Raw genomic sequence first — 13,664 nt, forward strand, 5'->3', positions numbered from 1 at the left:
ACTGAAGACACTGTAATGTCTATTTATCCCATGTATTTCAGGTACTCTAATTTTGTTTTGGATATGCCTTTCTTGTTTCTTTTTATCACTATGTACAGTATTAATATAGTATATAAAGGTGTTGCATATTCTGTTTAGTAACACAATATGCCAGATTTGACTGTATAATCAGACTGAATTACCATTTGTAATTGGTTTCTAGGCTCTGTGAATGGCCCACCTGAATGTGATCTTGAGAATCTGCCCAGATGTGATCTCCTTGGTGTGGTTATTGTAGCCGTAGAAGAGCTCCCCAAACACTGTCTGGTTGGCAGGGATGTCAGCTGCTTCACCACAGTCCAGGCCTTCAGTACAGGCCTCGGAAATGGGCTGGCAGGAACGTCCATCTGGTCCGCGTTTATAATCTTCAATACAACTAACAGCGCAAATGACAAGCAAATGATCAGCATTACACATAAACCATTTAGAAAATCAGACATCATATGAACATGCTTCTAAGGCAGAATAAATGCAGCATTAAGCACAATTCCTAAAGCTGTTAGAGGATGACATATATTTGTTTGGGAGAAATGCGCAATAAAATATTTATTAGGTTGGACATGACTAAAGCAGATTGTTTATGAGTCGTACAACAGGTTTATGATTTTTCGGCTGGTTTCATTTGAAGAACCAAGTAAAGTGCAATATGGCTTTCAAGATGAAAAATTAAACTGTAATCCGTGGTATATTTTCAAAATAAAACAACTGATGAATCATAATTCAACACATTCTATAATGATTCCATAATGTCAGAATTTCAACAAGACAACAGATAAGTTGGAATTTACAGTATGAATCGGTTTGGCGGTTTCTGATTTACAGTAAGGAAAATTTGTATGTGGAGCAGAAAGTTTAGATTATAAATCTGATAGAAGCCTTAGGGATTTCAGATACTGCAATTCTCAAAGCAGTTGATTGCCATTGTAGGTTTGTAGGAATCCTTTACAATTTAATCAAAATTCTTTACAAAAACAGATAATAAATTTGGCTCCAAAAACAAAACTCCTGGTTTGTGCACTGCACAGCTTAAAGTATTGAGGTACATTATTTGAAACTTGGTAATAATGGCTGTTAAACAGGTCATTCTCTTAGGAAGTGATTTTGTTTAGTATATAGAATGGTTATACACATTCATAGCCGATTAACCCTTCAGTACATGAGAAGCACACATCAGTGACATTCCAAGCATCTCAGAAGTAGATACAGGTAGGGCTGGGCGATATGGCCAAAAACATTATCACGATAAAAATTTTCATATCAGTCGATATCGATAATTATCACGATAAATGTCAAATCATTATTTCTTTCAAGTTTAAAGGCAGATTTTTTCTCCTGAGTGAAAGTTGAAGAAACCAGACAGTTAATTGGTAAATTAAACAACTCTTTATTTTAAGAACACAACAAACACTTGCCAAACAGCAGAAACATTAAACAAATCTGAGGTAGAGAGTATTCAAGTCTTTTTTATGTCAAAATATGCATGAGTAAAATTGACAAAATAAATATCTTAATAGAAAAATTAAATACTGCAGTGTGATAAAACACATATAGAAGATGGCTCAGACAGACTGCAAAGTTTAAAGTGCTCTGTTTTATGTCTGATCGTAAATAGCCAAAATATCTCCAAATTACTGAAGTTGAATGACCTTTTCTGTCATCGTCCTTCGAGCTGGTCGTTGGCAGCACTACATTTGCTTCAGTGTTGCTCATTTCTCCACTCTAACTACAATCCTGTCAGCCACCACCGTGTGGGTAAACAACACCACGTTAGCTGCCCGGTGTGCAACACGCACGCACACTCACGCAGTATTTTGTGCGCATGCGCATATCATGCGCAAAGCATAAACATATATAGCGAACATTTATCGAACTTTTGTTAAAATTATATTGAGGAAAATTATATCGCGAAAATTATCATTATCGAATTATCGCCCAGCCCTAGATACAGGTATGTGAAACAAGGCTATACAGTATATAATATAATATAAAGACGCTGCATTATTGTGGCTAAGGCATTTCAGTTTAGAAAGCACAAACCTGGAGTTATTCTGCTTGACCTGCAGCATGTAGATTCTGATTAGTTTTTATATCACTGATCTCTCAAACTAACTGTCTTAGCATACTCGGGAATCTGACAAACCAGGTATTAAAAGCTAAGGGCCTAAAATCTTAAGCGGTCTTTACCATGGCTAACATAAGACTATTCAAACAGCTTCACACCCAGTGCCCTGGGGTGCTTAAACATAAAAGGTACTTTAAAAATGCAAATTGCATGACATTGTTTTGCAATTCAGGTTTCATGCATAGATGACAGATTTTACTTATGTTTGTGCATTCAATCCAACTGATTTTATGCTAAAGAAGGAAAGTGCATTGAATGAAATGCACTGGAGGGCAGAAAAAATGTAATATATTCTCATCTTGAAATTGCAATAATGTTCTTTGGCGTTTACCAAAATACATTTTTCTGATTATTGTTTCATTACAGCACAAAACCTATTTAGCCAATATCATGCAAGTAATCTATTATTCATGACTAACATCGATCACTGTATAGCATGCAAGAATTGTTCTACTGTACCACCTCAGATAGACCAATCTCATGTTCTGCCAATTCTAAAAACACTGTACTCAAATTTTGTTTTGTCTATTATAGTGGGAGATACTGTATATCCCAGATCTCATTCACCGATCACTGTAGATTTCAAACAAAAAAATGATCCACATAATCAGATGTTACTGCTTTGCTCTTTTTACATTGTATTGTTTTTTTGTAAGACAAAAGGAAAAGAAATCTTAATTTACTGTTAGATTTTTTATTTAAAAATACCCTTTTCCTAATACCTGGACACTACAGGTGAATCATGCTGATGCCGGTTCTAAATGCCTGTATAATATATTTGTTATTCAAACTGAGGCTGATTTCCTGTCAGATTAACTTGATTAAGTGAGTAACTCAGACACACTATCAAGTATCACCTCAAGAGTGAGATGCCACTGAAGTCACCCATTTGATAATGACAGCTGAACAGAATCTAAACTATCGAAGTGGTACCAACAAGATATTCCTCTGGCTATTCTATGCAGACTTTATGTGCTTTTTTCAGAGATCAGTCAAAAGAGGTAACTCAAACAACGCTTAGGTTATGCTGAGATTAAAATCCATTCTTTCTGAGGTGAGATCAAGTGAGATGCACGAACTGAGAAATTCTGCAGTCATTTTAAGAATTCGGAATGAGGAGAATTTTTCACTGAGGACGAATAATACATCACAATGTATAGTAATATCAAATCTATGCTGTAGCACTTACCCACAAAACATAAGGATATTGTACATAGACGGATCCTCATCCAGGGGTGTCAGTTGTTGAAGACAAAGTTGTTCACAGCCACCATTGAAGCCATCTGAGCAATCAATTCCAATGTGGTGATCATAGCATCCTGTGCCATCCTTCATTGGGCTCAGACCAGGGGGGCACTTGAGAAGAGAATATAGATTAGTAAGGTAACTTAGTGTCTTTAGCATAATGCTGAGTTTTTGAGAATTTGGTAGCACGTGTATGCAGCTCCACATCATACCTTCCCCCAGTTTATGTCACGCTTTCCATACGTTCTCCATACTCTACCTTTCACAATGCCATTTGACATTTCATAGTAAAATATCGTACTGTGAACTGCTTCCTTCTGTTACAAATCATACTAGCTTTCATGTACAGTACATGTCAGCATAGTGATTAACCTTTATTTTTTGATAGAATGCAGGGTTTCACTTTATTACATTTCAGTGAGAAGACAAATTTATGTTGGGTATATTACACAGAAAACACATGGTGATACTTTGGCAACAATGTATCTGAGATATACACAGCAGTGGAAAAAAAAGATTCACCCTCAGAAAGCTTTTTTTAACACTATGGGAAGAACAGTTTCCTATCTTTAGATTACAGGTCAGAACCTTCTCAGCCAGATCTCAAATATTTTATTTAGTGAACTGTGAATCTCATACATTGATCTATACTGCATTCGTTTTTATTTAAGAAAAAAACTATTTTGCTTTCTTCCCCCAGGTGTTTCTTAGACCTACGTAATATTCATATATAACTACTAGAACAGAGAATGGGCATTTTTAAATGAAATGATAATAAAAAGAAAAATAATGAAAAAGCATTTATGATAATATGTGTAAAATTTTAGCTGAATAAAAATACATATACCTGTACATTTCATCCAGGTTAAAACATAATTGTAATTTAATTATGCATTACGTGACACATCATCAATGTACTGTATTACTGGGAACTTGATGAAAAGGAATAAAAAATAAACTTCCATTAACGAAAGATAAAGACAGTTGTAGGATTTAAAATTGAGATATAGTTCAAACAGGGGGCATATACTGTAGTTACAACTGAATATTAATTTTATAAGTGATTAGACAAGTGTTAGAAAGAAAAACATGCCAGGGTTAAATTACCTGTTCTCTTACTATTTTAATCCTTCTCTAAAGTATTGTCAGTATTCCAAAGGTACAAAAAAATCCCCAGTGTTTTGCACAGCTCCCTAAGCATTTTTTTTTCCAAGTCACAGAATCTTCCGAAATTCAGCTGAAACTTTTCATCTTCCAAAAGTGTCTGACTCAAAAAAATGACTGAAACTTAATAATGGGTTTCTGCTTAAGGAAGACGGCGGATGGACATATCATTATTTTTTGCCTCCAGTCACCATACAGAATCCTTATTAGCTGAATCTTATAGTGATCTGCCCTCATCAATCTAGGGTTTTTCCTTTATGATTGAATCCAAAGGCTGCATCCAGAGTCAAGTCTATAGCCTTCAGAGTGGTAAACCAGAATTTAAACACGCGGGCATGATTTAAATGACTACAGTTTAGGCTTTCTGGCAGATCCATCCCATTCAGAGCCTCGCATGTACATCATGTACTTTGTACAAGGTCAATATCCTTCACAGCAGATTAGTAGTTTATAATCTCAAAAGTATACTTTTTCAAGTTGAAAGGTTCACTGAATAATTCAAACATACTATTGCAGTATCAGCTAGAGTACATAAATTGAACGTGAACTGAATTTTACTGCTGATGGTTATCAGATCAAGTTTTGTTTTGAGGTGAGCTTCACATCTGAACCTCACATGAAACGTTTTGCAAGACCATTGTTCAGCTTTGTCCCATTTTCTCTAAGCCTTACACAAAATATATTTCACCTATATTCACAATATGCCTTTCTTCATTTCTCTTCATTATAATTCCCTCTTTCCAGTGTTGAGGAACACTGTTCAAAACCTAACAGCAAGAATCGTCTCGTGTTGGAATCTTTTCCCATACTTTAAAAAACATCTTTCATAACATGTAAAGACTTCAATGGCTTGACACTTACTGTATGTGTATTTGTCTGATCTTTCATCTGTTTATACACCTAAACATAACCTTCATTCTACTGATTCTGGTGTTTCCAATACAACACCATCTTGTACCATTTTACAGGGATATTTTTTTCTTATGCCTTCTGGTTCATTGGGTGTTTTTACTTCCTCCCTAAAATCCCACTTGTTAAAAGTAGAACAGATACTGTTTTTATTTCAATGCTAAGTGTTTTTTACTTCTGTTTGTTTTGCATTTGTGATTTCTTTTTCATGCATTGTGCTCTGAGGTCTATCAAAAATGTTTTAATGCCTAAGGAAATCTGATCAGAACCTTTACTATATCTTTCAGTGGGACACTGCTGCTAAAGTCATCCTACAGACTCTTAAGCAGACAAAAGAGTACAACTAAATAATCTTGGCTAGCATCGTTTAACTTTAAAAATATAATTTATGCTTTAATTTCAATGGAAAAAATATACCATATGCAACATGTCTTGCTTTGGTATAATCATTCTTTCAATCACTCTTTCATAATTTTAATTTAAAACAAGAGAATTCCAATACATGGAATTTTTAGTTTCCACTCACTTTCAGATGTTTACTGTTTGTATTAAAGCACACAAAACGCAAATGTACAATTGATTTTTTTAAGTGCATATGTATATTAAGCTGCAAAGGGATGTTTTTGTGTTGTACTCTGTGCTGAAAGCAGGTGTTCCTAAGGTGTTATTGAAGAGCTGCTGATTAATATAAACCTATCAAATCCTCCAGGTCTAGACTTGCAGGATGTTTTGAACAAAGGTCCTCCTGGAGGAGATGAGAAAGCAAATTAAACACAGCACAGTAAACTTGCATGAGAGTGAAAGAAAAAGGCTCAAATGCACACAAATAATTTTATTGTTGTACATCGTAAAGTTGTTACAAAGAAAATTTCTTCTCACATACGAACTTTTTGTTGAAATTACTTTAAGTACTTCACCACACTCCAAAACTGAAAAATAAATGGTTTAAGAAAGAAAACATGGCATTTGTGAGCATCCTGGGGAAAGTAAAGATTTAATAAATTCTCCTAACAATGACACTGGAAACACCCAACTGATTTTTCTTCTAGAGTAAAACAAGCATCAGGTTAAATAATCCTGTAAATAGAATTTTGTACAGTTTAATAATTCCCATTATACTAAAATTGTTGTTCAGAAGCTCAGTCACTGTCACTCATTCAGTTAATCTGAATACTACAACTTGTCTATCTCCCTTATGCTATTTATGTTGAGACTGTAGGTGCCCTTTGGCAGAAAAAAAAAATGATTTCTCTTCCCCCAAAAGATCCTAAAATTCTGCAAGAGTTTTCTAGTATTTTTTCTTCCAGGGGTTTGCGTTCCTTTGATTAAAATCACCTGCATTTCCCCTGGAAACCAATTACTCAGATGTCTTTTTGATCCAGCTGTGAACCATTCATAACTAACCAGTCCCCTTGGTCTCCTCAGTCCATAATGAAGAATACCATGGAATGTGGCACTTTTCTAGCTGGTCTGTGTTACTACGGCTGTGACTCTGCTGGCGCCTCTTCTGTTTCAAGCAAAATATAGAAAACACTCTTCTTGCACAATTTTTCTTAATTGTAAAATACAACACGCTTGAGAAACACTTTGGTTAATCAAATGTATTTCAAATATACCCTCTGAACCCAATTCCAAAAAGGTACAGTAAGTGAATGGATTGAGAAAAAAAAGACTTTTTTGTACAGATCTGTAACTTGACAGTCATATTAATTTTTTCTATAGGGTTGTGTTAAAATGTATCTGAAATCAGGATCACCCCATCTGGCCTAACTTCAAGGCATTAAAGAAAGTTTGTTTGTGTTTTATTTAGTGGCTGATTGCCTTTTGTCCTTTCATACTGTACAAGCTCTGCAATTCTCACAGTGACTGAGCTATCACACCTGACTCAGTAATTCTGAAAATAACAGCAATAACCATAGAAGCAGGGCAAAAAGACAATGGAAGGCAAGATTTAATTGTTTGTAAAATCAACATTTTTTCTCAAACTGGGAAGGTTGAAATGACTTATGCGAAGAAAGAAAATAGAAAAGATTCTATCTGTAGGAATTTTCTGAAAAATACCTGCATCAGAGATGGAATACATAAGGAGAAATTGCAAAGTGAAACTTCTGTTTGAGGTAAAATGGTGCAAATTGTTTTCCTAATAAATGGATACATTATATAACATATACATTTTATGCTAGATAGAAAGTATATATTATAGCAATAGCAAAAACTGTATATTAACTGGAAAAACAAATCAAACTTTTCAAAATAAGACATTAAGATATCTTTTTAAGCTCCTCATCAACACAGCATTTTTTTTTTCTGACAACAGCAAGAGAATCACACACTATACCCACTAACAGATATATACACTGCTTTACCACAATCTTCTACGATACGTTTTATAGTTAGCAGTTCTTCTGGTTACAGATTTAGGTTATGGGTCTCCTGAGCCGTATTCATGCTGTATCAGGATATAAAAGGTTACACCTAATGACTAAAGCCCCCTCTGGTCCCTGGATACATTTGTATTGATTTTGTCACTTTGCTCGTAGCTCTGTGACAACTGATGTATTGCCTCTAATGTAAAGACCGTGGTACATTAAATCTCCTAACTTATCTTCAGCACAGACTCTTTAAATCACCACCACTTTTGGTGGATCAATAAGAATGTGGAAGCAAAATAAGTACAGAGGAATTCATGTACTGATGGCACCATGCTTATATGAACCTATGCTCCCAGGAATTGATTTAAGCAATTAGTTCTACTAGAACATAGGGAAAAAAAACAGCATTCTTTTTTTTAATCAAATGTCTCATGTTGAGTGCATTCGTCTTGTGCAGCAATATACACAACTGGAAAGACTGACACACAGATGACAGAAACATTACCATCAACTATCCTGATCTTTTCAGATAACTTCAGATGCTAAGCAAGGATGGGGGCTTGTTCAGAACTGGTATGGGAGACCTGTGAAGAAACACTTGCTTCCTCAGCTGCTGCTCTAAGAGGTGGTGGTCAGCACTTTCCTCTGGACCAGAATGTCAAACCAATGGCCCACTATACTATAATATGGACACGGTGGTATGGGAGGTGCCATCTTTCAGCTGAGACATTAAACTGAGATATTGATTACCTGAACTTTAAAGAACTCATGATGCTTTTTTAGTAAGGGTTTCAACCCCAATTTCCTGGCTAATCTACATTTTGGACTACAACAATCTGACTCTCCTAAAGTTCTTCTTTAATTCAATCGGTGAATCAGTTTCTTACGTCCCCACCTGATCCACTGTGTAGTGGGGTTGCTGGTGCTGAATGGCTCTGTGTCACCCAGGTGGATGCTGCAGTAAAGTGATGGACAACGTGCCTCCCCTCCTATATGTTAAGTGTTGTGGGATCCTTTGGGATGAAAAGCAGTACGTGAACACAGCTATTTAATTTTCAACCATCGATGTGGCAATTCATTCTGTGAATTTTTATATGGCTGTTAAAACCATGAAATTCTTTGGCACCGAGTCATGAGGAAGATGTGTAATTTCATTGGTTGTTTATTTTAGAAAAAAGGTCCCAGCAATATGGCTAATAAAGCCCCAATTAACACAAAAATTAATACATTACCATAAAGAAAATAAAAACATCTGGTTACAGTTACAGTGTTACAGGGAAGAAAATATTGGAGAGAAAAAAGTGTCTGCTTTCCGAGCAAATCCAGTATATAAAGTATCACTATTGCTAAATGAATATTTTCCACATATGGTGCAAAAACACTGTACACTTGTTTTGACTGTTCATGTGTATATACCATTTTTCTTCCAATTATGAGTTTTAATTGGCAAGTGAATATACTGTAATTTACTCAGAGTACTGTACAGTTGCATGATTGTGGTCACCATTGTTCCAGAAGGTCTGTGTTTTGATTAAATCTCCTCATACTTTTGATACTTCGATCTATTGTGTAATAAATATCCCTTACACACTGTATTCCTCCCACAGTATCTGAAATAATAAAACATTTGCTGCTACTTGTGTTTGGTCACTACAAATTTTATTGTCAAAGAATAAACTAGTTGTACTATACCGTATATACTGTATGAAACAAGAAAATAGAAATCCTATTAACTAGTTCATTTCTGTAACTCTGGGTTAAAATGAAACTGAAGGTAAAATTATTTTTAAATTAGAATACTTTAAAATTAAAATTAAATTAAATTTTAAATTAGAATCTTGTCATTACAAGATTTTCAGAAAGCTCAGAAACTTGTAAATGAAGCTCTGCAGTCAATAAACGACCCTAATCAATGTCTTTGAAACTAATAAAATATATACATTCCTTAATCTTCAATTTGAAAGACAATACACATTAAATATTTCTTCATTAAGCATTCATTTTCTGTAAGGATTAAGAAGATGCTGTTGAATATCTTCTGCGTTATTTAAATTAAGACTTAAGGTAGTGGTACTGTATGTATAATGTGGCAGTATTAACAGTTTCATTTTGTATACTGTAAAATGTGCTCAAAAAACATTTTTAGAAAAACTCTCCCTAGCAGAGCCCTTACGTTTATGCTGTATATACCTTTTTTGTGCATATTGGTCAAACTTAGTCTATTATTATTTCTGTATCAAGGTATAAGCAGGTAGTTCAAAACAGTTACTTGCATTTGAGACATTTGTGACAGCCTAAAACCAGAAACCCAGAAACCAAGCTACTGTGATAAACCATGGTGACAAGAAATTGCTTACTGTATCACACTGTATATTCCATATATTCAAGCATATTGGTACTACATCTATGGTGCTACTGCACATAAATCGAATAACAATATCAATAATTGTTATTTACTTATAAAAAATACTTTACCCATCGCTTTATTGGGAATGGTAACCAGTTAGCCATCTTGACTTTACGCTGCATACAGTACTAATACAGAGAAAATAAGGGCTGCACGCAGTTTATTCTAATCAAGTTTAGCTGCACATGTTAAATAAAGCACTGTATTTGTTGAAACACATAGCTTAACGTATGGCCCCTAACCCTACTCTATTCTATTGATTCTCATGGGGGAAGTCTTACTAAGTCACAAGGCCAAAGAGACTGTACTACTGGTCTCTAACACAAACTACACTAATACTGTCTTCAAAAAAACACATGCCGATAAAGACAAAACATAAATGAAAATGTTACAGTTTTATATTTCTTGGCTATACTGATGCATTAATGTTTATCTTCAGTAGCTTTAATTCTTTTAGGAGTACACAAAGAAACATCAGATAACAGTAAACCTGATAGGCAAGTTGTTTACTAAGGAAAACTAAATAATTTATTGAAAATAAAAGAAAGTTCTGCTTAGGGAATTCATCAGCAGTTCCAAACAAACTGAATCAGCCTCTGGTATTTCAGATTGAAATTAGGAGTAAATACATTTTGAGTCCTTTCAAAAAATATAATTTCGCCCACAAAATGCAGCATACATTTTTAAAATAAGGTTTTTCTGCATGAACAAATATCACTATCTTCAAAGACGTACGCAAAAATCTTTTTTTTTTCTGTAGACAGATGTAACCTTTAGAAATAACAACATTTAAATAGAGCAGCTTCATGCATCTGAGGCAACTGTTTCATTATTTTTAAAGATAAAAGAATAAATTAATGGCTAAAAGGTATGAGCCCCACTCATCCTCATTTACAAAACAAGTTCCAGTTGTATTTTGTTTTCCTTCCTTCTTCTAAATTATTTTTAGGCACTGCCATATTTGTTCGAAATCCCCTAAACTGCTATACTGCAAACTGTTCAGATAACACCTGGGAAAGAAATCTGCCTAGCAGTAAATCATTTATAAGAAAAATAATTCTGCATAAAATTCAAATTCATTGCAGTGCAAAGGTTAATTGGTTTTGTAAACATTATAATTAAACATTTATTTTCATGGGATTTTATCAAAGTTCCACAAATAAGGCATTAGTTTTTTTAAGTTTCCTCTATCACCTATTCAAAGCAATTATGTAACTGCATAATAACCGCACTTAACTTCTGGAATCGTTCTCGCTTTGTGTAATTAGAGCTGTGTAGAAGATGGCACGTGGCCATTTTCAACATCCTTAAACTTGAAAATGACAAGTTTCCACCTGCAGCATGGTTGTGTCCATCAGGAAACAACCTGCAGAATATATTTTAACTTTTGATATCGTGGCATCCCCTTTAAACCACATCCCCATTCTCAGCATTACAAAATGAATTTCCAAGGAATGAAACTGCAGCCAATTTTCAATTTCAATGTTATATTGAGTAGAGGATCTGAAAACTCCTCTAGACGGAACATTTAAATATTCAACAACTGTTAAAAACACATTTCTATGCACCAGTGTTTTGGCTTCAGTATCATTTATACTTTGGAACCTATATTCTTATGCCGTTTGCACGACATAGCAGACAGTTGGCAAATTAATTCTGTAGCTTATCCAGTGTTTCCACTGATTTTAGGCATTAGTTCTTTTTAATCATTACAAATCCACTAAAACAACTTGTTTTATAAAGTGTTGTAATTTGTACATTTAGAAATTTCAGGAGCTTAGATCACAATTTCTGAACTAAATTAGTCAGGGTACCCAGTCCTGGCATAAGGATTAGACCAGCGTACTGCTTTGACCTTACAGCTGTTCACTGCCATACTGCAGCAGCATTACTAATGTCCAGAGAGAACAGAGGACCTTAATTCCATGTCAGATCTTAAGAGGAACACATTGGTTCTGGCAAGAAGCTGAGCCCTCAGAAGACGTTTGAGTATGTTTTACAAACTCCAAGCCAAGTATTGACCAGACTCGTAACTGCTTACTATCTGAGAGCTGATTCACGCCAGTATGACTCTAGACTGGTTCCTTGAGAAAGCCTTATTATGACCCTGATGTTGCACAACTGAAAGGTACTTTTTGTAACAAAAAAGCAATATGAACAGATTACAAAGTTTATTAATATGAGGAAATTAGAGAGGCCTCATCCATTTTTTTTTTGCATCTGATTGATCCAAAACCCCCCTGAAGTAACAAAGAATGGTTTATCGACTAGAAGAGAACCGAATCCTACCCCCTCTAAAGAGATTTACCAGATGTCTAATACCTTATACATAATGAAGATGAAAGACAGTAAATAATCATACTAAAATATTCAGAGTCACAGTTTAGAGTCATCACTTCCAATATTATCTTATATCTGAGTTATAATTTATCTTCTTTCTCTTCAGGACTGAAGACTTTCAACATCTCCTGAAATGTTCTGAAAAAATCTACTCCTTTTACAATCACTTAATAATGAATTTCCCTGATACTACTATAGGATCATTCCTCATCTCCAAGATGCTAAATGTGGTGCAGAAAGAATTAAGACCAGTGCATGTTAGCCAACCCTAAACACATATCGTATTTAATCTAAATACTCGCCTAGAAGCAGAGGTCTGTTCTAATCATCCCTGGCAACCATTTTATTTTCATAGAAACCAATTAGTTTTGCAGTTAAAGAAAAGACAGTTTCAAGTTTCCCTTCTGCCTGGGCTAAAGAACTAATTAATCACATAATCATTTAGCAATTATTAGACTTTATTTCTAAATGACTGCCCGCCTTAGCTCCCCAGGAGTCTCATACATCAGTGAGACAGAAGAGGTCAATTCTTCGTATCTCACACTGCGAGAAATATTAAACACTGGCTATGAATGGCAGCACCCACAAACAGAGGTGCTAATTGATTAGCAGAACCAAGCCTGGTTCATAGCAAGTGATGGCTTTAATGAAATCATAATTTATATACCTGGGACAACAGTAATTACAGAGTGCCAATGGAGTGGCAACAGATGCAATGCTTTGGCTACAACTATGAACAAGCAGCAAGTGACAACTGGCTTTGAGTTAAATTATGAGTGATGGTAGAGGTCTTTAAGGAAAACATACAATCATTTAGTGTAGAAACCTTGCAGATTAAAGGACAATACACAGAATCAAGGAGTGCAATAAGCATTCGTGACAATAGCCAAATGTCAGACAGAAAATATACTTTTCAAGCCAAATGTCAGACAGGTCAGCTAGCATGCACTACAGTATGCAGCGTTAAATATGTAGTTAGACCTAAATTTGTCATTCAATATTATTAAACATACTAAAAATCCATAAATGTATTTAAAAAAAAACCTTATTTTGGGGGAAAGAATTA

General features: G+C 34.8%; 1 protein-coding gene across 5 annotated transcripts in view; it reads right to left on the reverse strand.

Annotated features, from left to right (window-relative positions):
• astn1 (astrotactin 1) overlaps positions 1-13,664 on the reverse strand; it is a 257,440-nt gene that overhangs the window by 115,214 nt on the left and 128,562 nt on the right. For all 5 annotated transcript variants that reach the window (XM_088598148.1, XM_088598147.1, XM_088598145.1 and 2 more), the window contains 2 exons: positions 3,351-3,517; positions 221-415 (listed from right to left, as the gene is read on the reverse strand). In XM_088598148.1, coding sequence (XP_088454274.1) covers positions 221-415; positions 3,351-3,517 — 362 coding nt within the window. The remainder of the gene's footprint in view (positions 1-220; positions 416-3,350; positions 3,518-13,664) is intronic.

Source organism: Lepisosteus platostomus, chromosome 11 (genome assembly GCF_059453375.1).
Source record: "Lepisosteus platostomus isolate fLepPlt1 chromosome 11, fLepPlt1.hap1, whole genome shotgun sequence".
NCBI lineage: Eukaryota > Metazoa > Chordata > Actinopteri > Semionotiformes > Lepisosteidae > Lepisosteus > Lepisosteus platostomus.